This window comes from Melanerpes formicivorus, unplaced genomic scaffold, assembly GCF_026170545.1.
Source record: "Melanerpes formicivorus ecotype bairdi unplaced genomic scaffold, bMelFor1.0.p_v2 SCAF_8, whole genome shotgun sequence".
Classification (NCBI taxonomy): domain Eukaryota; kingdom Metazoa; phylum Chordata; class Aves; order Piciformes; family Picidae; genus Melanerpes; species Melanerpes formicivorus.
Window position 1 is genome coordinate 2,977,556 of NW_027142360.1, and position 25,567 is coordinate 3,003,122.

A 25,567-nucleotide genomic window follows, 5' to 3' on the forward strand; every position below is an offset into this window, starting at 1 on the left:
AATAAGGGGTTGGAATTAGAGGATCTTTGAGGTCACTCTCAACCCTGACAATTCTGTGCTTCTGTGCAATCATGTCAGACCACCCTCATTTGTCTCTAAAAGGGGCTACCAGGACTTGTAGGCAAGGGAAGAGTAAATGCCATATTCTTTAGCTTTGCTGTGGCTTCTGGTTGGCTTGCACAGTGTTCTCATAAGCTGCCTAGAAAAACATGGCTTTGGGGAGGCTCAGGGGAGACCTTAGTAATGTCTACAGCTACCTGAAGGGAGGTTGTAGCCAGGTGGGGGCTGGTCTCTTCCCCAGACAACCAGCACCAGAACAAGAGGACACAGTCTCAACCTGTGCAGGGGAAAGTTTAGCTTCAATCTTAGAAGGAAGTTCTTCCCAGCAAGAGGGATTGGCCATTGGGATGTGCTGCCCGGGGAGGTGGTGGAGTCACCATCCCTGGAGGTGTTTAAGAAGAGCCTGGGTGAGGCACTGAGTGCCATGGTCTGGTTGATTAGATAGGGCTGGGTGATCAGTTGGACTTGATGATCTTGATTAGGCCACTCCTTGAGTCCTGTGTCCAGTTCTGGGGCCCACAGTTTTAGAAGGACATTGAGAGACTTGAAGGTGTCCAGAGAAGGGCAACAAAGCTGGGGAGGGGTCTGGAGCACAGCCCTGTGAGGAGAGGCTGAGGGAGCTGGGGTTGCTTAGCCTGGAGAAGAGGAGGCTCAGGGGAGACCTTCTTGCTCTCTACAACTCCCTGAAGGGAGGTTGTAGCCAGGTGGGGGTTGGTCTCTTCTCCCAGGCAAGCAGCACCAGCACAAGAGGACACAGTCTCAGGCTGTGCCAGAGGAAGTTTAGGCTGGAGGTGAGGAGAAAGTTCTTCACCAAGAGAGTCATTCACCACTGGAATGTGCTGCCCAGGGAGGTGGTGGAGTCCCCATCCCTGGAGGTGTTCAAGAGGGGATTGGATGTGGCACTTGGTGCCATGGTTTAGTCATGAGGTCTGTGGTGACAGGTTGGACTTGATGATCTTTGAGGTCTCTTCCAACCTTGGTGATTCTGTGATTCTGTGGTCTTGGAGGTGTCTTCCAGCCTGGTTGATTCTGTGGTTCTGTGAAACTGGTCAGACCCTTTATGTGGAGAGTAGCAATGGCCCAAGGTCCTGTTCTGAGTTCACTTCAGTTCATTGTTAATGGCTGGAATGATGGAAATGGAAATATGCTTATTGCATTTGCAGTTGGCATGAAGCAAGAAGGACAGGAAGCATGGTGGAGGGCAGCATTAGAATTCAAAGAGCTCTTGAGGAACTAGATAAATGGTCTAAATCAAATGCAAAGGGCCAGGCTCTGCACATGGAGAGGAATAAACAACTCACAAATAAAGCACCTTAGGTGACACTCAGTTAGGTAACTGTTCTTCAGAAAAGAATCTGGGTCTTGTGATCACTAAGCTCAACAGGAGCCAGCAAAGGTTTGCTGCCTTTCCAAAGGTTAGGCAAGGAGGGACTTGTAGAAGCAGTGGAAACATGACCCTCCAGTCCATTCATACACTTCATCTTACTGGCCACTGAAAGCTAACTGGAGCAAAACAAGTGCTGTCATTCATTTCACCACTGAGAATATCTCATTGTGGGTGCTCTGCTTAGGAGAAATGGGGCTAAGCTGGAAGGAGGATGGAAGAGCATGGTGAGAACAATGCTAATAGGAAGCAAGAACTCAGATTGAAAGAACTGGGGTTGTTCTTGCTAGGAAAGGCAGGAGAAGCATCTTCAAATGCATGAAAGCCTGGTCTAGGGAGAACAGAATAGAATATAGAGGGGATAGAAGGAAGGAAATAGTCTCCATTATGGACAGGGGAGAATTTTCTCCTGGTGAGGGTTGAAAAGATTGTGAAGGTGGCTGTAGAGGCCTGGCATCACCAAGTGTACTTAAGAATAGGCCACAAAAATATCTGCCAGGAAAGGCTTAGGTAAAATCATTACTTGGTCCTGGCTTAGCAGAGGCATGAACCCGAGGGCTGTTAATGATCCTTTCCTGCTCTGCTCTTCTGTGTTTCTATGGTTATGTAACAGGCTGTAAGAGGTAATAAAACACATCCTCTGCTGTTCCATGATTCCTAATAGATGTCTGATTGTAAGCTGATGGGAGAGAGTGGGGAAAAAGGTAATGACACAGGAAAAAATGTAATTATTTCATCATAAATAGATAGAATCACAGAATTGTCAGGGTTGGAAAGGACCTCAAGGATCAGCCAGCTCCAACCCCCCTGCCATGGCCAGGGACACCAGAGAAGGGCCAGGAGGATGAGCAGAGGGCTGGAGCACCTCTCCTATGAGGACAGACTGAAGGAGTTGGGGCTGTTCAGTCTGCAGAAGAGAAGGCTCCCAGGTGACCTCATTGTGGCCTTCCAGTATCTGAAGGGGGCTACAGGAAGGCTGGGGAGGGACTGCTCAGGATCCCAGGTAGTGATAGGACTAGGGGGAATGGAATGAAGCTGGAGGTGGGGAGATTCAGGCTGGAGGGCAGGAGGAAGTTCTTCCCCATGAGAGTGGTGAAGCCCTGGAATGGGTTGTCCAGGGAGGTGGTTGGGGCCCTGTCCCTGGAGGTGTTTAAGGCCAGGCTGGATGAGGCTCTGGGCAGGCTGATCTAGTGTGGGGTGTCCCTGCCCATGGCAGGGGGGTTGGAACTAGATGATCCTTGTGGTCCCTTCCAACCCTGAATGATACTGTGAGACTGTGATACCTCACACTACAGCAGGTTGCTCACAGCCACAGCCAGCCTGGCTGCAAACACCTCCAGGGATGAGGCTTCCACCACCTCCCTGGGCAACCTGTGCCAGGCTCTCGCCACCCTCATGGGCAACAACTTCTTCCTCACATCCAATCTCAATCTACCCATTTCTAATTTTTTCCCATCCCCCCCAGTCCTATCACTTCCTGACACCCTCAAAAGTCCCTCCCCAGCTTTCTTGTAGCCCCCTTCAGATACTGCAAGGCCACAAGAAGGTCTCCTCAGAGCCTTGCCTTCTCCAGACTGAACAGCCCCAACTCTCTCAGTCTGTCCTGATAGGAGAGGTGTTCCAGCCCTCTGCTCATCCTCCTGGCCCTTCTCTGGACACCTTCCAGCATGTCCATAAAAGGGCTATGAGCAGATGATGAACAGAGGGCTGGATGGACAAAGTTTTCAGACAAGCAAGAAGGAAAACTGTTGTTGCATTTGATTTTCAGTACACACACACACACAAAGTCCCTGTGAATTTGCTACACCTGCATTCATCCATATTTGTAGCCCATCATTTCTATCAGAAATGGAATGTGCTCCCTACACCATGCAAGAGTGGTGGACCACACAAACATGGCTTTGAAGGGCAGTGGGTGGAAGTTGAGGCATAGGAAGTTCCATGCAAACATTTTTTTCCCTGTGAGGGTGACAGAGCCCTGGCACAAGCTGCCCAGGGGGGCTGTGGAGTCTCCCTCTGTGGAGATATTCAAGAGCTGCCTGGATGTGTTCCTGTGTGATCTGCTCTAGGTGCTCCTGCTCTGGCAGGGGAGGTTGGACTGGATGAGCTTTGAAGGTCCCTTCCAACCCCTTACATTCTGTGATGCTGTGACCAATCTCTGCAAAGCCTCTATAACCACAGACACTTCCTGGACATGCACCCCAGTTGCTGAGCAGTTTGTGAGAGTCTTCAGTCAAAAGCATGAATTTAAACAGCTTGATACATTTATGTTTCTATTTCTTAGCTGGCTTGGGTTTCCAGACCATGACAAGTGAATGTGCAGTCACCTAGAGATCAAATTTAAGCCTAGTGGTGATGGAATTGTGGTTTAGTTAGCTTCTGTGGATAGCTTACAAATAGGCCAGCATGTGTGTCATGGACATTCTGTCTGCATAAGATCAGATCCACAGAAGTAAGCAAAGCCACTTTTAACTCCCTCTCTTGGCATATTTTTTAATAGAACCTAACATTTGAACCACAGAGTCACAGAAACATTCAGTTTGCAAAAGAGCCTCAGAATCACCAACTCCAACCCAGAGCCCTACTCTGCAAGGCTCACCCCTAAACCATAGCCCCAAGCACCACAGCCAAAACACCTTGAAACACAGCCAGGATTGGGGACTCCACCACCTCCCTGGGCAGCACATTCCAATCCCTGACCATTCTTGATGGGAACAAATTCTTCCTGCTGTCCAGCCTGACCCTGCCCTGCTGCAGCTTGAGGCTGTTCCCTCTTGTTCTGTCACTAATTACCTGGGAGAAGAGACCAGCACCAACCTCTCCACAACCTCCTTTCAGGTAGCTGTAGAGAGCCAGGAGGTCTCCCCTCAGCCTCTTCTGTTTCACACTAACCATCCCCAGCTCCTTCAGTCACTCTCCATCAGATTTCTTCTCCAGGCCCTTCCCAGCTTCCTTGCCCTGCTCTGCCCTGGCTCCAGCACCTCCACATCTCTCTTGGATTGAGATGCCCAGAACTGGACATAACCCTCGAGGTGTGGCCTCCCCAGAGCTGAGTCCCAGGGGACAATCCCCTCCCTGCTGCTGCTGGACACAGCATTGCTGATCCCAGCCAGGATGCCTTTGGCTTTCTTGGCCAGCTGGGCACACTGCTGGCTCCTGTTCAGCTGCTTGTCCATGAGCACCCCCAGGTCCCTTTCTGCCAGCAGCTCTCCAGCCACTCTGCCCCAAGCCTGTAGTGTTGCTTGGGGTTGTTGTGACCTAAGTGCAAGACCTGGCATGTGGTCTTGCTGAAGCTCAGAATGTACGGTCAAGTTTTCTCCTGCTTCCTAAAAGCATTACAGGTGCAACCAGACAGCATCTCGGGTATCTTCCACTGCACAATGCCATTTCTAAGCAGGACTGTTCCCTGAAGTGATTATTAATTGTTTGTGAAAAGTGAAGGTGATCTCTCTACAGCTCAGCAAATTACTTGACCACTTCTTTCAGAGTTCATGGAAGGCAACCATAAGGCTTAGGTACAGTAAAGTTCTGCAAGTTGCTTGTTGGATCAGATTTGCCAGAGTCATCTATGGCATCCTGCTGTAGAAAGCTCACAAACACCAAGGTCTTCTCAGAGCTGATGTGGCATGTCAGTTCTGGGCCCCTCACTACAAAAGGGACACTGAGGGGCTGGGGTATGTTCAGAGAATGGCAGTGAGGCTGGAGAAGGGCCTGAAGCCCCTGGGCTATGAGGAGGGGCTGAGGGAGCTGGGGGTGTTCAGGCTGGAGAAGAGGAGGCTGAGGGGAGACCTCATTGCTCTCTACAGCTCCCTGAAGGGAGGTTGGAGTGAGGAGGGGGCAGCCTCTGCTCCTTGGTGGCAAGGGACAGGAGCAGAGGAAATGGTTCCAAGCTTTGCCAGGGGAGGTTCAGGCTGGATGCTAGGAAATATTTCTTCCCAGAGAGGGTTCTCAGACACTGGAATGGTCTGCCCAGGGCAGTGCTGGAGTCACCATCCCTGGAGGTGTTTAGGCAGTGTGTGGAGCTGGTGCTTAGGGACATGGTTTGGTGTTGAGCCTGCAGTGCTGGGTTAAGGATTGGACTGGATGAGGCTGGAGGTCTCTTCCAGCTGGGTGTTTTCTGTGATCTGGCTTGTGTAGATAGTTTAGAGGAAGAAGGCTCCAAGTCTTTCCCCATCATTAGCAATCTCGAATTTCCCAATCCCCACTCTCTCTTCAGTTCCCTTGTGGCTGTCTGACCAGTCTGGAATGCTGCTTATTGATGCCCAGTTCAGCTGCAGTACAGGAGCTGCTGTGTGGGCACAGATGGCCCATCCAGGAGCACACTATTCCTTGCCCCCTTGCCTGTGGATCCCTTCCAGCTGTGCTTTGAGTGAAGCATCCTATGCAGTCAGCTGGCTCTGCCTATTTTCTGTGTGTGATTTAAGCTGTTAAGGGCTGTGACCTTTCCATGGCTGTGTACCATTCCATTCTCTGAAAACATCCTTCCCCCTGCCCCAGCTCTCAAAACCAATTTGAAATCCTCACTTCATTTGTTTTCCCTTTGTTCTTGCACCTACCTCACTCAATTTCCTATTTGTTTCTGCTGCCTCTCAGTAACCTCTTCTGACTCTGTTTGCTACACAGTGCTGCACTTAGCCCCCAGAACACTCTGTGTGCTTGCAGCTCAGCAGAGCAGCTACCTTCTTTGTTGGAAGGAGATTCTGGTCCTTCCAGAGGTTTGTGTACACTAAAAGGATTATGATGAGGATGATATGTTTATTGTAGGAAGACAGGGAGCCAGCCTTGCTGTCTGGTGCAGAACAGAAAAAGGCTTCAGAATGTCAGCTGAAGGTGAAAGCTTGGGAGGATGCATGGGAGCTTGAAGCAAAGCAGTGTCCTTCCACAAGGGTGCTGCTCTTTGTAGAGTTAAAAAATGAAGAAAGAAAAGAACTAAAGCAATCCTCATCACTGAATTTCCCACTGCTGCTGCACTGCAGCCTGTAGGGGCTTATGGCCTCACAGCCAAAAGGGTGCAAGGGCAAAGGAGTGCAGCATTACAGAGAAATGAACATTGACACCAAAGCACAAAAGTACTTCTGACTGTTCCCTTACCTAATAAAACCAATTCTATAAAGCATATCACTGTGTCCAGTTCTGGGCCCCTCAGTGTAGGAAAGATGTTGAGGTGCTGGACGGTGTCCAGAGAAGGGCAACAAAGCTGGGGAGGGGTCTGGAGCACAGCCCTGTGAGGAGAGGCTGAGGGAGCTGGGGTTGCTTAGCCTGGAGAAGAGGAGGCTCAGGGGAGACCTTCTTGCTCTCTACAACTCCCTGAAAGGAAGTTGTAGCCAGGTGGGGGTTGGTCTCTTCTCCCAGGCAACCAGCACCAGAACAAGAGGACACAGTCCCAAGCTGTGCCAGGGGAGGTCTAGGCTGGAGGTGAGGAAGAAGTTCTTCATAGAAAGAGAGATTGCCCATTGGAATGTGCTGCCCAGGGAGGTGGTGGAGTCACCATCACTGGAGGTGTTTAAGAGGAGGCTGGATGAGGCCCTTGGTGCCATGGTTTAGTTGATTAGATGGTGCTGGATGATAGGTTGGACTTGATGATCTTGAAGGTCTTTTCCAACCTGGTTAATTCTATTCTATTCTATTCTATTCTATTCTATTCTATTCTATTCTATTCTATTCTATTCTATTCCATTCCATTCCATTCCATTCCATTCCATTCCATTCCATTCCAACTATTACAACATGCAATTGAGCTGTGACAAATAGGCTGTGTTAACAAAGTACAAATTGTGTGTAGCAGCTCAAAACATTCCTACAGAGATCTCTCATGGACCGGGAGCTGAACGCTGGCTAACTGAGAAAGAATCCTGTTTGCATGCAATGGTGGCATGCATTCAGAAGGCTACTTTCCCTCTGCCTTGGACATCTAGATGAGGATCTGTGATGATCCCTCTGTTATTTCTGATGTGTCCATTCACAGAGCTAGTATCATACCTGGCCCTAATGGAACAGGCCCTTCCTACATCATATCTCACTTTAAGGACTTAAGATAAACCTTTTCACAGAATCACAGAAAACACCCAGCTGGAAGAGACCTCCAGCCTCATCCAGTCCAATCCTTAACCCAGCACTGCAGGGTCAGCACTAAACCATGTCCCTAAGCACCAGCTCCACTTAAACACCTCCAGGGATGGTGACTCCAGCACTGCCCTGGGCAGACCATTCCAGTGTCTGAGAAGCCTCTCTGGGAAGAAATATTTCCTAGCATCCAGCCTGAACCTCCCCAGCTGCAGCTTGGAACCATTTCCTCTGCTCCTGTCTCTTGCCACCAAGGAGCAGAGGCTGCCCCCTCCTCACTCCAACTTCCCTTCAGGGAGCTGTAGAGAGCAATGAGGTCTCCCTCAGCCTCCTCTTCTCCAGCCTGAACACCCCCAGCTCCCTCAGCCCCTCCTCATAGCCCAGGTCCTCCAGGCCCTTCTCCAGCCTCATTGCCCTTCTCTGGACACTCTTCAGCCCCTCAATGTCCTTCCTGTAGTGAGGGGCCCAGGGCTGAGCACAACACTCAAGGTGTGGCCTCAGCAGTGGTGAGCACAGGGGGATGATCACCTCCTGTCCCTGCTGGCCACAGTGTTTCTGATCCAGGCCAGGATGCCATTGGCTTTCTTGGCCACCTGGGCACTGCTGGCTTGTATTTGATCAACTGCCAACCAGAACTCCCAGGTCCCTCTCTGAGTCACAGCTTTCTAACCACTCATCCCCCAGTCTGTAGCTTGCCATGGGATGGTTGTGACCCAGGTGGAAACTAGAGGTTCCTCCTTTGCTCTGGGTGGAAGATGGATCAGTGGCATCTGTCATGCCTCTTTCTTAAAACATTTCTTCCCATCTTGCTGCTCAAGTGAGAGGATTGGGGTCTTTAAACCAGCAAAATCCTATCACATCCTTTACAATACAGCAGCTGACTTCTGCAGGTAGAAGTGATCCTCACAGGTCCTCTTTCACATATCACATAGCCTCCACAGTTTTCTTCCCGTGAGGGTGCTCGCTGATCTGCAGCCTGGCTGGAGAGCTGCTCTATAGGCATCAGGTGCAAGAATCTCAACCTGGTTCACCCCACTGAGTTATGAAAGGGATCCATTTCAAGAGTTTGTGATGGGCATAATTCCAAGTGCCCATGCTCCACTCATCCAGACACCCTCCCAGATAGGGCAGTGGCTCTGTGGAAAGCCTCACAAGAAGCTGAAAAACAGATCTTGATAAACTGAGGGATGGTCTGAAGAAAGGGAGATGCCATTCCATAAGGGCTGAGGAGCCCCTCTTGGGAACAGCAGCACGAATTCAGAGAGGGGAGCAGCAGGCTATGCAGTCTCTGCTGTGTGCAAATCAGAAGCTGACAGCCAGTTAATGCCCAAGTAAATGAAAAGAAGTGCCCATGAAGGAAAGGAAGGTGGTGGTGTAAGATGTAAGAAGGTCCTGCATCTGGGTCAGGGCATTCCCAGGCACCAATCTAGGCTGGGCAGGGACTGGCTTGAGAGCAGCCCTGAAGAAAAGGCCTTGGGGGTGCTGGGGGATGAGAAGCTCAACAGGAGCCAGCAGTGAGCACTTGCAGCCCAGAGAGCCAAGCAGAGCCTGGGCTGAAGCAAGAGAAGCATAGCCAGCAGAGCCAGGGAGGTGAGTCTCCCTCTCTGCTCCACTCTGGTGAGACCACAGCTGGAGCTCTGTGTCCAGTTCTGGAGCCTCTATTACAGGAAAGATCTGGAGGTGCTGGAAGGTGTCCAGAGAAGGGCCAGGAGGATGAGCAGAGGGCTGGAGCTGCTCTCCTATGAGGACAGGCTGAGAGAGTTAGGGTTGTTCAGTCTGGAGAAGAGAAGGCTCTGAGAAGATCTCATTGTGGCCTTCCAATATCTGAAGGGGGCTCCAAGAAAGCTGGGAAGGGACTTTAGAGGGTGTCAGGGAGTGATAGGACTGGGGGGGATGGAGGAACACTAGAAATGGGTAGAATCAGATTGGATGTTAGGAAGAAGTTCTTCCCCATGAGGGTGGTGAGAGCCTGGCACAGGTTGCCCAGGGAGGTGGTGGAAGCCTCATGCCTGGAGGTGTTTGCAGCCAGGCTGGATGTGGCTGTGAGCAACCTGCTGGAGTGTGAGGTGTCCCTGCCCATAGCAGGGGACTGTGAACTAGGTGATCCTTGAGGTCCCTTCCAACCCTGACAATTCTGTGATTCCCTGATTATCCTTTTTCAATGATTCTTAGTGTATAGCTCCAGTTAGGGCAGATCCCAATGCCCAGTGCTCCAGCAGGGGTTGTGGTTTGCATTAAAACCCAAACATGCTTCTTGCAGCAGAAGAAGATGAGGAAGAACCTGAGATGCCTGTGGGCCCTCGGCCTCGCCCGATGTCTGAGCTGCACCTCAAGGAAAAGGCTGTGCCCATGCCTGATGCCAGTGCTTTTTTCATCTTCAGTCCTAACAACAGGTACTTAAGAGCCTGCTTGGCTGGAAGCAGGAGGTGGAGGGCATCTGTGTCTTTCATGCTGGGCCCCAAAACTTATGTGGTGCAGCGCTCTCATCCAGAAGTTCATATCAGAGACCTCCTTTGCCCAGTTTCCCCTTTAAAGGCCCTGGCATGACATCCTCATGAAAGCACAGCTGTAGGGGAGCCCCTTGACAGCATTCAATGGGAGTTCCTGGCACCTGCAAGGCTGATTGGAGACACAAATCCTGAAAGCTTCGGAACTAAGGGGCTTGGAGGCAAGTCAGTAATTGGAATTCCCTGATGCATTCAGGTCCAAATGGCAAGCAAGCCACCATGCAATCAGTCAGGCATGAGGCAGGAGTTTCCTGTCCTAATGGCTGCTCCAAATCCACTCTCAGCAGGGAGTTTGTGTGTTGCTGCTCATTCCTACACGTCAAGGACAGCCCTGAGTGGGAGCAGAGGAGAATAATTCTTCTCTCACACTCTTCCCTTGGGCTCCTGCAACGTGGCTTCACATTGCTCCACCTGTCTTTGCATTGCAGATGTAAGGCCAGTGCTCTAAGTGGGGGGCTGAGCCATGGCAAAGGGGAATGTGGATTTGCAAGGGCCTTGTGACTGAGCTCAGTGCTCAGTGGTCTGTGCAGCACCACATATTCCAGCATCTCCCAACAGGGCTTGGCCTCCAAACACAGCCCCAGAGTACGGCAAGGCTGTAACAGCACAGCTGAATTCAGAGCCATTCTTGCCACAGCAGAGTCTGGGCCACTCCTCCTTGGGTATGTGCAACAGGGAGGGACTGAGGATGATTGAGCCTCATGGACTCTATGCCAGCTTTGCCACTTGTGGAAGAAGTAAATTAACCTCTGCAATCATCTGTAAAATTGCTGTGGTGGAGGTTTGGAGGCTGGGGAGCCAAAAGCAGAGCTAAATAGAGTAATGAAGTGCCTCTAGAATTATGCACAGGACTGTTAGGGGATTTAACTCTTCCTTTCCTCACATCAACATAGGGAGATTGCTGTGATGGTCTCCTGTAAGCATGCTGCTGTTTGATGGGAGACTGCTACTCCCTTTACCTGCTGGTTTCCCACTGAGAGCACCAAGCACTTAGTATTGGACTGATGTTTAGAAGACACTCAGCATGGCTCGATGTCCTCCCAGAAGTCCTTTGCAAATGCCAGCCTGCCTTGTGTCCAACTGGCCAGTGCTGTGCCCTGTTAGCAAGGGAGATCCCCCATTGCTCCTGCTCAACGACACTTCAGTCCCAGCTGAGAAAGACATTGGCCACCCCAAAGCCCATTTCTGTTGCTTTCCCACTAAATGAATGGGGAATGGTTCTGGGAAAGAAAGAGAGAGCTGTAATTCTGGGTTGGCAGGTTTCAGACCACATCTAAACCACAAAAGCCTTTGTCAGGAGGGAGTGGCTGTTCTCCATCCCTATGCACTGTGTCCTGCAGTCCTGCAGGCAGCCAATCCATCATGTGCATCACTGCACCAGGTTGAGAGCCAAGGCTGCCCAGCACCCAGCAGGGTCGGGCAAAGCTGCCTGGGCCTGTGTTACTCCTGCTGCTGGGGCAGAAGGAAGCTGCTCTGCAGAACAATCCTCCAGGGCCAGTCCTGCTGACAAAAGAGGAGGGGGGAAAGCTTCCCAGGTGCTGTTCTCTGAAAGATAAAGCTGTGCCTCTCCTCTCTCTTGCAGGTTTCGTGTCCACTGCCACCGCATCGTTAATGATAACATTTTCACCAACCTGATCCTGTTTTTCATCTTGCTCAGCAGCATCTCCCTGGCAGCTGAGGACCCTGTCCGACACCTCTCCTTTAGGAACCAAGTATGCTTCCCATCCTCCCTCCCTCCCTGTATATTGCAAGCATGGTACAAGCAGATCAGGAGCCAGGCAAGGCAGGAAAGCCTGCATCAAAGGCTTTGGGAGTGACTCTCTGCTCTGGTTTGTGCCTTCTGTAGGCTGTGTGTGAAATCATCAGGTTTTGCAAGGAGCAGGAGTCAGGGCAGAATTTGGCCTCTAGCTCATTTCTGAAGTGTGTCTAGGGGAAGGAAGGACAGGAGGCTGAAGCAAAATTGCTGTTCTCCTGGATCAAGGCATCAGAAAGAGTTGTGGAAGCACTGAGTGGGATACAGCTAATTCTGACTGGGGGGATTTGAGGTTTGGAACACGTGCTCTCCTGCCAAGTGTTTGCTTTGGAACTAAAAAGCCCAGGGCCTCGTTTTCCCCTTGTTCACACTGGTGTAAATCAGGAGTAACATTCTGGAGTTTGATCCACTCACTCTGGGGGAAATTGATGTTGTCAAATTTAGAATCAAACTATTAGAACAGAAGTTGCAAAGCTACCATTAAAATCTGAGATAATCCTGAGAAACTAAGCTATGCTTCTCTCCTCACCAGCCTCAGGGAAGGAGGGCAAGGAGAGGAAGGCATTCAGCACAGGAGCTACATTCTCACCTTCTTTCCTGACCATCCTTATTAGCCTTTCGAAGTGCTGAGTGCTTAACTTTGCCAGGGGTTGTTTTCATTAATCTAAGATCAGGAATCAGAAGAATTACCAGTCCTGTGTGAGACTCCTGATCTCTGCCATCTGCAGTGGCCCCTTGGTGGGAAAAGCTTGGAAGGCCTAAAGAGTGGAACATCTGTTGTTGTTGTTCAATAATAAAATCTTCATTTAAGGTATAGTGTTCCATCTCCCTGAAATATCCTGGCCTGAGCACATGGTTAGACACATGTGCATGCAGAGAAGGTGTCAATGGAGGTTTATCCCTGAGCTTATCTCAGACCTGCTTTGCATTTGGTCATGAAGGTGGATATTAAATAATGCAATCAAACCTGTGCCACCAGTGAGCCACTTGTGCACTGAATAATGGACTCAATCCTGTGCCACCAGTGAGCCACTTGTGCACTGAATAATACAATCAAACCTGTGCCACCAGTGAGCCACTTGTGCACTGAATAATGCAATCAAACCTGTGCCACCAGTGAGCCACTTGTGCACTGAATAATAGACTCAGACCTGTGCCACCAGTGAGCCACTTGTGCACTGAATAATAGACTCAAACCTGTGCCACCAGTGAGCCACTTGTTCACAGCTGAGTGTGCCCACCATGGAGAGATAAATCTATGTCAGTATAAGTTAGTGCTTCATTATGATGGCAGCTGGCACATGGACTCCTGACAGGCCACAGAAGCTGCTTCAGACTCTGTAGCAGGGAGATTTAAAGCAGTCAAAGCTATTTGTGCTGGGTAGCAGAGCTGAAGGCCTGGGGCAAAGTGTTGTGTTGTGTATTTGAAGGCACTGATGTTGCATGAAAATCTGTGTTTAATTTTTGCAGGTACAGATGTTTAAAATGTATCATGCAAGGGGACAGTGACAAGATGTTTGGGTTGCAAACATGATCTGCCTTTACACTTTGACACTAGAACAGTAAGACTGTGTCCTGCCCAGTGCCCAGAGAGAGATCTGGGAGGGAAAGAAAGGAAGCAAGCTGAAAGCAAACTGCCCACCTCTGCCTTCACCCTGGAACCACATAGCCAGACATTAACCTGTGCACGAGGACTCCTGCAGCCCAGTGCTGCTGCTGATACAAACTGTCCCAGAGCAGGGAGGCTGGAAAAGAGAGCCCCTCAAAGGCTAGCCAGGAGCCTTGGACACTGCTTCTGTCCTGGGGCAGGCTGCTGGCTGCATCCTTCTTGTGTCACATAAGGCTCAGACAGCAAGTCTTTGGAAGTGCAAACAGCCCAAGCAAGGCCCAAGTCCTTGTGTGCCTCCACTGCTCTCTGCATCTTGGCAAGGTGCTCATTCATTTTAATGTGTTCTAGAGTTAGTTTATATTTAGATTATAATGAATGTGCCTGCTGATAAATGGTGCTGCCTGCACAGGCTTGCATCAGGCAGGATTTAATCTGTAAGGGACATCTTTACTGGCTGCAGCTGTGGGGCCAGGTTCACCAATATGCTGTAGCTCCTGTGCTGTGCCCTGATGATGTAAAGCAGCTGCAGGTATAGCTTAATCATTGCTTTTAATCAACTTTATGGCTGCTTTATGTCGGTGGGGTCATGCAAAGCAGGCTGAGAGTCTCCACGTGTCTGGTCCATGGATGAGAAAATGATTCCACTGATAGAATAATCAAATGTCAGGACCCACAAGGCAGCATGGCAAGGGGACTTCTCCAGTTGCAATGTGTGTAATACAATATAGGATGCAGCTGAGCTCTGCCTGTCCTTGACATGACCCTGTTTTTTACTTCTCAACGTTGCCAAAACCTGATAGAGCCCAAGGCAGCTTAGGAGAAGTGAGAACAAACCCAGGGTCAAAACAGAGCGGTGTCCTGAAGAACTGGAAGTTAGACACTAGCACTAAGTAATACACCTGGCATTCACAGTCTGTTAATTGGGCCAGATCTGGATCATCCTTAAACAGTGCAATCTGAAACAGCCCTGGAGTTTCCAAGAGCTACCCCACTGCCCACAGCAGCCCAGCCTGGGAGAATCTAGCCACCTAGAATCTGAGCTAGAGCACCCGCACTGGGGTAAAATAAGCACCTGTGGGGGAGGAGAAGGCCACTTACTGCTCTGTGTTTGTTAGTGTGTGAGCAGTGAAGGCCTAAATTTCACCCAGGATTGGTTTTCTGCAGCTTTCTGATGTTTGCCTTCTGGGTTAGAACTTGATTACTGTAAATCAACAGGAAGCCCAGCACATGACTCTTCTGCTCTTCACCATTGGTAGTGCAGTCTTGCAATCCATTGAAAACAAAGAGGGTTCAGTTCTGGTCCCACTTGTCAATGAGAAAGTCTCCATTTGCTTTTGTTGGGATGTCAGTGGGCTGGCACTGAAAGATGTTTCTGTCCTCGATGCTGCTACTTGGAAAATCACTTTGCACTTCCAGACTTGCTGTTGCCTTCTGTAACACTCAAGGGCCACTTTTTGTGGTGTGCTGTGCCTGTCAGCCATATTCCCATCCAAGTTCATGGGAATGAGGTATTCCATGGGAATGAGGTATTCTATGGGAGTGAGGTATTCCATGGGAATGAGGTATTCTATGGGATGAGTATTCCAGCTTGCCTGTCCTCCAGGTGCCTATAGAAAGATGCAAAGTCTAAGAGGCACCTCTGGTACACTACCAAATTCTGCTTGCAGTACAGGAGCTGGGATACTGTTCCATTGGCAGAGGCTTTGGTTTTCATCCTAATCCAGGGCAAATCAGGACAGAGGGGAGGGGGAAAAAAAGTAGCTAGAGCCTGTATTTTCAGTTTGCAAGAGGCACAGAACGAGCCTGAATGGGAGTGAACACGAAGGCGTCTCACTGGGGGAGCAGGCACCCTTGTGTGCTCAGCTGGGAGGAGCCTTGAGTTGCCTGTTCCTTTTCAGATATTTAACAAGAAAGAAAGGAAATCCTACTGCAGCACCCAGAAAGTTGTTTCTAGAGACCTCATGGGATTGTAACTCGGGAAAAGCTTGTGTGTCACGGGCTGCTTGTCCTCTGCACCGGGACCTTCCCTGCCTTCAACAGGACGTTGGTTATGAACCCATTTCCTACCCAGTCCTGCTCGTGCCCCTGCCCCCAGGCCTGTGTATTTGATTGTGAGCTGTGATTCCCCGCTGACGTGACCAGCCACTGACTGACCCTCCCCACTCCTATTCCCTTTTGTTTTTACAGATTCTCTTTTATTTTGATATCTTTTTTACTGTCATTTTCACCATTGAAATTGCTCTGAAGGTAAAGTGCCCCTCTTCTCTGCCCTGCCTTGCTCACAGAGCCGAGAGCTGGCTGCCCCTCTCTGCTGCTAACACACACGCCTCTCTGTCTCTGGGTCATGCTCACTACCACTAACCCGGTTGTGCTTATTTTTCAGATCCTAGGCAATGCAGACTATGTCTTCACTAGTATCTTTACATTAGAAATTATCCTTAAGGTAACCAATCTGAGCAATGCACTCATTTGTTTGCTTTCTTACTTTCTCAGTTTCTTGCTCTGACCTTTCTTCCTTCCTCTCTTTCTTCATTCCGAATGCTGAATTCCTTTTCAATTCCAAAATCATTCCTTCCTTCCCCCCCTTCCTTCCTCCCTGTCTCTTCCTTCCTCCCTCCCTCCTCCCTCCTTTCTCCCTCCCTTCTTTGTCCCTTCCTTCCCCCCTTTCTCCATCCCTCCTTTCTCCCACTCTCCTTCATCCCTCCTTCCTTTCTCCCTCCCTTCTTTCTTTCCTTCCTGCCTTCCTCTCTCCTTCTCTCCTTTCCTCCCTTTTTTCCTTCCTTCTTCCCTCCCTCTTTTCTGCCTTCCCTTTCTTTTTCCCTCTCCCTCTCCCTCCCTACTTCTTCCCTTTCTCCTTCCCTTCCTGCCTTCCTTCCTCACTTCTTCTCTTGCTCCCTTCCTCACTTCCTCCTTCCCTCCATCCCTCCCTTCTTCTTTCCCTCCCTCCCTCCCTTCCTTTGACATTCCAAATTCTCAATTTCCTCTGAGTTCCAAATCCCCTCCTTCCCTCCTTCCCTCCTTCCCTCCTTCCCTCCTTCCCTCCTTCCCTCCTTCCCTCCTTCCTTCCTTCCTTCTTCCCTCCTTCCTTCCTTCTTCCCTCCTTCCCTCCTTCCCTCCTTCCCTCCTTCCCTCCTTCCTTCCTTTCTTCCTTCCTTCCTTCCCTCCCTCCCTCCTTCCTTCCTTCCTTCCTTCCTTCCTTCCTTCCTTCCTTCCTTCCTTCCTTCCTTCCTTCCTTCCTTCCTTCCTTCCTTCCTTCCTTCCTTCCTTCCTTCCTTCCTTCCTTCCCTCCCTCCTTCCTTCCTTCCTTCCTTCCTTCCTTCCTTCCTTCCTTCCTTCCTTCCTTCCTTCCTTCCTTCCTTCCTTCCTTCCTTCCTTCCTTCCTTCCTTCCTTCCTTCCTTCCTTCCTTCCTTCCTTCCTTCCTTCCTTCCTTCCTTCCTTCCTTCCTTCCTTCCTTCCTTCCTTCCTTCCTTCCTTCCTTCCTTCTCCTTCCTTTTTTCTTTCCTTCCTTCCTTCTTAATTCCTCCCTTCCTCTTTCTCCCTCCCTCCCTTCCTCCAATCTGTCTTTCTTTCCCTCTCTTTCCTTTCTAACCCTGTTATCCCTACACAAAGGTTTGTTTTGCTTTTGATATGAATGTTTTAGTAGTTGCTGTAAAAGTCTTCTGTGAAATGTTGCTATTCAAACTTGTCATGCAGAGCTTCTATCAAGCCACCAGTGCTGTTTAGGGGGATTGCAGTGAAAGGATGCCCCTGTTGGAAAAAAAAACCAAAAGTAAGAGAGGACCAACCAAAAAGAGAAAGGCTATCACCCCATAAATTTCCCTCTCTACCCTGGCCAATATTTCCAAACCAGGGTTTGTTTGCTGTGCAAGGCAGCCTGAATGCATACGCTTCCACCTACACAGGCTGCAGCCCAAAGAGAGGGTCTGCGTTCTGCACAAGCCATGGGGCTGGGCCAGAGAGGCAGCCAGTGACTTCTGTAAGCTGCCAGGGTGCACAGGCAAGTAGCAGAGAGGCAGCACAGGGCAGAAGCTTACTTTGGGGGTGAGGAGAGGTCACCAAGAGTCCAAATCGCTGAAGCACCGAGGACTGGAGCTGCAAGTGAAAATTGCTGCTTTGCCTGCTTGAAAACTGCCTTCCCATTCCCCAGGAACATGCTCTACCCCCAGGGAAATGTTCAGGAGGAAATAAAAATAGGCTGCCTCGTCCTTCAGTCTAATTTGCCCAAATTGGTAGGCTAATAATTTCAATAACAGTAATTGAGCAAAGTTCTGGCTTTCTAAATACTAGGTTCACTTGGCAGCTTGGGTTATTTTTCTCAGCAAGCCAGTCCTAAGTGCTGGCAGGCAGTGCCTTAAAGTTGCTCCAGCCTTGCAGCTCAAGACCCTAATAACAGTATACATCCTGAAGGCTGGCAAGCAAGGTGGCCCCTGCATAGTTTTGTAGCAGAATGTTCATTTTTGGTTCAGGCTTAAAACCTCCAAAGCCATAATGCTCTCCAGGGAGATGTGTGCATCTCCTGACACAGTGTATCTGAGCATCCACACACCAAAGGGCTGAGCCAAAAGCCTGTCAAAATAGGAAACCATTGCAACAGCAACACTGAAAGATTAAACCATGGCTCCAGATACCTGTTTGAACTTAGAACTACCCATTCTGCTCCCACTGGAGCAAAGGTAACACTCCTAATAGCTTCAGTGGAAGCAGAATCTAACCCAGCCCATTTCATCAGGGCTGAGCCTTCCTGATAAACCAAACCAGGTTGGAAGAGACCTTCAAGATCATCGCGTCCAACCCATCAACCAATCCAACCCACCCAAACAGCTAACCCATGGCACCAAGCACCCCATCAAGTCTCCAATGTCCTCCTGCTAGCTTCAGTGCATTTATTCCAGTGCCTCTGGATATTCTCTGGGTTCAACTCAGAAGTGCAAGGGCTAAAAACATTTAACCCTAAAAACATTCTCCTCAGTGACCTTCTTGTGGCCTTCTAGTATCTGAAGGGGGCTACAAGAAAGCTGGGGAGGGACTTTTTAGGATATCAGGTAGTGATAGGACTGAGGGGAATGGATCCAAGCTAGAGGAGGGGAGGTTTAGATTAGATGTTAGGAAGAAGTTCTTCCCCATGAGGGTGGTGAGAGCCTGGCACAGGTTGCCCAGGGAGGTGGTGGAAGCCTCATCCCTGGAGGTCTTGAAGGCCAGGCTGGATGTGGCTGTGAGCAACCTGCTGTAGTGTGAGGTGTCCCTGCCCATGGCAGGGGGGGTTGGAACTGGCTGATCCTTGAGGTCCCTTCCAACCCTGACAATTCTGTGGTTCTATAGTTCTATGATTTAATAAATTCTTCAGTTCTTACCCTGTCAGTTCCTGCCTCACACATTTGGCTTCTCAGTGTGTTTCCCTGCTGCCTTGCACTAAGCCCATTGTGCTTAACAACCAAGCTAGTGTGAATGGTAAGAAATGAAATAACAAATGGCCTTAGGATGTTGAAGGCTGTAAAGAAGCAAGCTCCATCTGCCCTCATATTGCTCCTGACCCCTGTAAGCCTCACACTGCCACGGTGGAGCCCGCTGGATGTTAGCACTGTGAGCACTAGGTTTTATTGAGTGGCATCCTGAAAGGTTGTTCAGTGCCCCCTATGGAGTTGGACAGGGATGACACACTCTTTACTAGTCTCTTCTGAGGTAACAAAATCTCTCCACAGGCTTGGGAGAACCCCAGTTGGTGTAGAACTTAAACTCAGCAGAGCCTCCCCTCCTGATTTCAATGGTGTCTCCTTTCTTTCAAGATTGCCATACAAAACCTAACCAGTAAAGGGCACCTTTACCACTTTTGTTATGGCAAGAACCCCTCCTCACTTCCCCAGGTGAATGTGTCTATAAGTATAAATTCTAAGCCAAGACCAGAGTTTATACTTCCTCCCCTTCTAAGTTCTGTCTGACTGATTGGTAGGCAGTTCCCTGGTGTCATGGATGTTTGGTGACAAAAGCCATCTGATATACCATGTGCCCTCCTTCCCTTCTCCAAGCAAAGTTCTCACAGGTAGGCATGGCTGGACACCACTAGCAGGTATGCTGTCCTGAGTCAGTAGCAGGAGCCAGGGAACTCCAGTTTCAATTTCTAGTTCATACTTCACAGCTGGGAGTCTGGCCAGAGCTGGGCACTGAGGAACCCTCTCATTGTGCCTGCTTCAAGTTGCTTTATACATCTAACTTAGGTGAGATTCAGAGGACTGAATTCAGAAGCCTGTGTTCCTAACCCAGGTAATGGAGGGACATTTAGCAGTTGTGGGGATGGGGTTTGCTCAAAGCAGCTTGGCCACTGGGTCTCAGATAGATAGGTGATACAAATCACCTCACTCTGACCATACCAGGCTCATTTTGTCACCTTCTGTAACTGAGCTGAGTCTAACCTTCAGACTCTCAGCACAGAAGTGTTTAGATCTGACATTGTGGCTGAGATCCATTTCTGTTTACACTGTCACTTAATGCAGTCCTGGAGCTGTGACAGCCTCCTCAAAGCCAACAGGTATCCAATAACCCTTCATACCTGAATGGGACAGAGTCCCTTATGAAACATGCACATTTCTCCCATCCTCTGCTAGGTGATGCTCATAATGATTAGCTCCACCAAGAGCCCACTCCAGCTTGAGGACCTTCCCTTGGGCTTTGTTAGGAATACAAAGAGGGAAAATGCAACTGCTTTCAGAATAAAAACAGAGGAAGCTGAATAGGAAAAGGGACCCAGGGATGAGCTGAGCAGAAGGAGCAAACTGAAGAGAGCAGGCATTGCTTTTGCTGCTTCAGTTCAGCTCTAAGGCATCAAATCCTTGAGGGATTCTGGTTTAAATTCAGGGAGGGAAGAGAGCTCACCCATCCACTGCAGCTGCTCTAAACATTGAAAAGCACTACCAAAAAAAAAAAGCCCTTTTTGATTCCATTTAGCTAAAGAGGCCTTTATATAATCCAGGCATCATTCTCACAAGTGTCCTCTGCCATTGAAGAAAAAGGGAATGATTTCCAAGAGGAGTTTTTGCAGAGTCCTCCTCTGCTGCTTTGCTGATTCTCAATGTTCTGTTCTCTGTGCACTCCGAGTGTGCATTTCCCTCACTGACCTTCCCCAGTTAGGTCTGTCATAGTTATCTGTCTTCTGCACTCTCTTTTCTTTCAATGGGGACTCAGCTTCTCCTTTGGGGGTCTGGGGTGAATTGTCTGCTGTGTTAGAAACGCTGCCCCTCCCTGCTGCTGCTGTCCTCTGAGCACAACCAGGGGGGTTTGGTTCCTGAGCAGATGCTAATGGCAGAGTGTGTGTGTGTGTCTTCCTGTGCCCTGCTGCAGATGACGGCCTACGGAGCTTTCCTCCACAAGGGCTCCTTCTGCAGAAACTATTTCAACATCCTGGACCTGCTGGTGGTCAGCGTTTCCCTCATCTCCTTTGGCATCCAGTGAGTGAGAGCTGTTTGCTTCTGGCTGTTGCTTTTTGGGTTCTGTGGCCAGCTAGGGCTCATTGTCTTATCTGGCTGCAATTTTTCTCATGAGCCTGAAGGTATCTTTCTCAGATGATTCAAGATCATTAAGATGCAAGATCGTTAAAGTTCATCTTCAGGAGGGGAGGTCATAATTAGGAAATGCTGCACTAGTGACCTGGCAGGGGACACCTTCCAGGAAGGGCAAATGAGAACAAGAAATTGGAAACTGTGAACACTTAGCTTTATTCTAAGCTCTTGGATTTGCTGTATCGATTCAGGACAGGTCAGTGACTTGCTGCTTCCTCCTAGAGCTCTCACAACCTGTTTGGGAAACGTGGTGCTAAAGCTTTGCTGCTCCCTAAGAGCTTTAGGACTTAGGATGTCAGGTAGTGGTGAGGGACTTTTGAGGGTGTCAGGACTTGGGGGAATGAGGCAAAACTAGAAATGGATTTAGATTAGACATTAGGAAGAAGTCCTTCCCCTTGAGGGTGGTGAGAGCCTGGCACAGGCTGCCCAGGGAGGTGGTGGAAGCCTCATGCCTGGAGGTGTTTGCAGCCAGGCTGGATGTGGCTGTGAGCAACCTGCTGTAGTGTGAGGTGTCCCTGGGCATGGCAGGGGGCTTGGAACTGGCTGATCCTTGAGGTTCCTTCCAACCCTGGCAGTTCTGTCATAGTATCATAGTATCATGATCAGAGGGCTGGAGCACCTCTCCTGTGAGGACAGACTGAAGGAGTTGGGGTTGTTCAGTCTGGAGAAGAGAAGGCTCCCAGGTGACCTCATTGTGGCCTTCCAGTATCTGAAGGGGGCTACAGGAAGGCTGGGGAGGATCTCAGGATCTCAGGTAGTGATAGGACTAGGGGGAATGGAATGAAGCTGGAGGTGGGGAGATTCAGGCTAGATGTGAGGAGGAAGTTCTTTTGTGGATCTTCAAGGGTAGGCCATTGAGCACTTTTAGAGCTGTGTGAAAATCTGCAGAGCACTATTTCCAGTGACAGCTGATCCTGCTTCTGTTGGGCCACTTTGTGTTGATTGATCTGATTGGTTTGTTTAATCAGGGCATAGATAGTGTGGAACCCTGTGTGTCAGATAGGAAGTCCCTAAGTAGTGCAACAGCTGCTAACAAATAAGCTCTCCCTTGTTACCATCACAGGTTAGCAGCACACATGTGTTATGTGCCAGAGCTAAGCCCAGCAGAAGGATCTGTCAGGTCCACTGAGCTTTCAGTCAAGCTTTTAATGGCACAATACTCATTTTGACCTGCTGCTTCTGCCTTACAGACCTAACTAGGCTCTTCATAGGTTAACAAAAACACTGTCTCCATAATCAGTGGAGGGGCTGATGTCATACACAGGCTGGAGCAGATTCTCAGGCAGGGATTTAGCCTTGGGAAATGCAGGGAGCTGTGCTGGAGCAGATAGTTGTGTTCAGCCCTCCGAGGACATGAGTTGACCTAAGCAATTCAGTGGCAGTTTCCTCATCCTCCAATTTCTGCACTTCTCACCAGCTCAGTGGGAGTTTCCTCTAAGTTTCTGCACACAGATTTGTGGGCTCAGAAGCCAAACACATTGCAGAATCAAACTTCAGGTGAACAGTATAACTTTTAATGCTGGAGTCCCCTGGAGTTTCCACTCTCCTATGAATATTGCAGTGGAGTGCTTCTCTTGGAGCTTTAGCTGAGAATGCCTGGTGACAACTGTCTCTTGGCACAGTTTCCATGTCACAGATAGCTACACAGGATTTGGCAGCTTGCCCTGCTTAAAAAAAACCCTAATCACTACCCTGCCCATGTTCCATTCCCTTCATTAAGTATGGCAGAGATGGTGAAATCCAGGAGCCTGTATGCTGAGCCTGCCCAGATCAGGAAGCAAGACATTGTGGAGAGAACATGAGAGCGCAGTTTCCTTACCCCTGAAGTGCTGTAGCAAAGAAGTGGCTTTCTGATGTCCTAAGCACTTTAGTCTGGAGGAGACTGAGTAGTCTGAGAGGGGATTTAATACACATCTGAGGCCTGGGGTCAGGAAGGAAGGGACAGGCTCTGCTCAGCTGCACCCTGTGATAGGACAAGGAGCAATGGATGGAAACTCCAGCACAGGAGGTTCCACCTCAACATGAGGAAGAACTTCTTGACTGTGAGGGTCCCAGAGCCCTGGAGCAGGCTGCCCAGAGAGGTTGTGGAGTCTCCTTCTCTGGAGCCTTTCCATCCCTGTCTGGATGTGTTCCTGTGTGACCTGTGCTGGATTCTATGGTCATGCTCTGGCAGGGGGCTTGAACTGGAAGCTCTCCAGAGGTCCCTTCCAACCCCTAACGTCCTCTGATCCTGTAAGCAGTCTAAGGCTGAGTGGGATTTCAAAGAATGTTAAGGTGAAATCCATATGAGCTTGCAACACACACCCTGCATTGTATCTCTTGGGCTTTCCAATGCTTTCTTCCAGGTCCAGTGCCATCAATGTGGTGAAGATCCTGCGTGTTCTGCGAGTCCTTAGACCACTGAGGGCCATCAACAGAGCCAAAGGACTAAAGGTTAGATGAGTCTCATGTTTGTAACTGTATGTTATAACTAAAACCCAGGAAAGTCCCAACTGCAGAACAACACATTTCAGTTATTTCAGGCTACAAGGACCTTGCAATGCTTCGAGTTTTAGTTGATTAGGTGGTGTTGCGTGATAGGTTGGACACCATGATCTTGAAGGTCTCTTCCAGCCTGGTCTATTCTATTCTGCTCTATTCTAAGGATTATTTCAGCAGAATCACAGAATGGTTGAAGTTGAAAGCGACCTCTGGATGTTGTGACATCCTGGCCTGCATCAGGAACAGTGTGGCCAGCAGGAGCAGGGAAGTTATTGTGCCCTGTGTCCAGTTCTGGGCCCCTCAGTTTAGGAACGATGTTGAGATGCTGGAAGGTGTCCAGAGAAGGGCAACAAAGCTGGGGAGGGGTCTGGAGCACAGCCCTGTGAGGAGAGGCTGAGGGAGCTGGGGTTGCTTAGCCTGGAGAAGAGGAGGCTCAGGGGAGACCTTCTTGCTCTCTGCAACTCCCTGAAGGGAGGTTGTAGCCAGGTGGGGGTTGGCCTCTTCTCCCAGGCAACCAGCCCCAGAACAAGAGGACACAGTCTCAAGCTGCACCAGGGGAGGTTTAGGCTGGAGGTGAGGAAGAAGTTCTTCACAGAAAGAGAGACTGACCATTGAGATGTGCTGCCCAGGGAGGTGGTGGAGTCACCATCCCTGGAGATGTTCAAGAAAGGCTTGGATGTGGCCATGGAGCCATGGTTTAGTTGTCAGGAGGTCTTGGGTGACAGGTTGGACTTGCTGATCTCTGAGGTCTTTTCCAACCTTATTGCTTCTATGATTCTGGTCTTTTCCTCTCCCTTTTTGCCTGTTTCTAAGTGTACAGTAAGGAACAGAACAAGTTCATCTTTTCTCCCATTTCCTGAGCATTACTTCATGGGCAATAATTAATTAAAGTTCTTCTCCCTTAGGCATAGCAGATGAGAAAAGTCCTGCAAGTTACTTTTATTGCTGTCTTGCCCTTGCAGCACGTGGTCCAGTGTGTGTTTGTGGCCATCCGAACCATCGGCAACATTGTGATAGTCACCACGCTGCTGCAGTTCATGTTTGCCTGCATTGGAGTCCAGTTGTTTAAGGTAAAACCCTCAGGCCCATCCACTCAGCCACTGCACTCAGCTGTGTTACAGGGTGGAAATGAACACTGCATCAAGAAGCCTCAGGAGCCTGGGGAGGTGGAGTCTTCTGTGTCAGAGACACCACATATGGGCGCAGCGCTCCCTGGGCTCCTGCTGCCAGCCCTGCCCTCCATCTGCAGCCACAAGAAAGCATCAGCAATGTCAGTGAGCTGCTTCCTCCCTTAACAGCTTGTGGAATGACTTTAGTGCCAGAGAGGGGAAGGGTGTTGTAAGCCATCCAATGTGCAAAAGCACCCAGCACCCAACCATCCTGATGGCTGTCTGAGAGTCCATCTTTCCTCTGCCTGTTCCCAAGCCCCCCCCCCCCCCCCGCAGTGATATGGAACAAAACTAGAAAGGGGTAGATCCAGACTGGATGTTTGGAGGAAATGCTTCACCACGAGGGTGGGGAGAGCCTGGCACAGGTTGCCCAGGGAGGTGGTGGAAGCCTCATCCCTGGAGGTGTTTGCAGCCAGGCTGGATGTGGCTGTGAGCAACCTGCTGTAGTGTGAGGTGTCCCTGGCCATGGCAGGGGGGTGGGAACTGGCTGATCCTTGAGGTCCCTTCCAGACCTAACGATTCTATAAGGCACGGGTACCCTCAGGCTGCCTGCCCTCCATCTTGCAAAGGAAGGGGCATTCCAGATAATCACAGAGGGTTACTCATTCACTTCTCTGTGTCTGCTTTTATTTCTTTGCCCTTCACCATCTTCTGGTGTTCTGCCACACTCGGTGGTCATACACATCAAAGTACTTGTGCAAGCAGATGAGAGCCTGTGCTCTGAACTACCCAGATGCAGGCAACTCTCAGTCCAGTGTGGCTGCACCTAGTTGCAAAGAGCACATGAACCTACTCACAGTGGCTTGCAAGTAGTATCCATGCCCAGGCTCCCTGCTGCGTGACCTGCTCTGACCCTTGCGGTGTCAGGAAAGGAAACTTCATTCCTCTTTCTTCTCTTTCAAGGGCAAGTTGTACAGCTGCACTGATAGCTCCAAGCAGACAGAAGCAGAGTGCAGGTGGGTCTGCCCTTTCCCAGGTAGCCTGCTCCCT

At 49.8% G+C, this 25,567-nt stretch overlaps 1 protein-coding gene across 1 annotated transcript in view; it reads left to right on the forward strand.

The window, feature by feature from the left end:
• Positions 1 to 25,567, forward strand: part of CACNA1C (calcium voltage-gated channel subunit alpha1 C) — a 755,167-nt gene that overhangs the window by 620,308 nt on the left and 109,292 nt on the right. Inside the window, 7 exon segments of the mRNA XM_068141830.1 lie at positions 9,768 to 9,900; positions 11,597 to 11,726; positions 15,760 to 15,819; positions 20,710 to 20,816; positions 23,273 to 23,360; positions 24,371 to 24,478; positions 25,481 to 25,533. Coding sequence (XP_067997931.1) covers positions 9,768 to 9,900; positions 11,597 to 11,726; positions 15,760 to 15,819; positions 20,710 to 20,816; positions 23,273 to 23,360; positions 24,371 to 24,478; positions 25,481 to 25,533 — 679 coding nt within the window.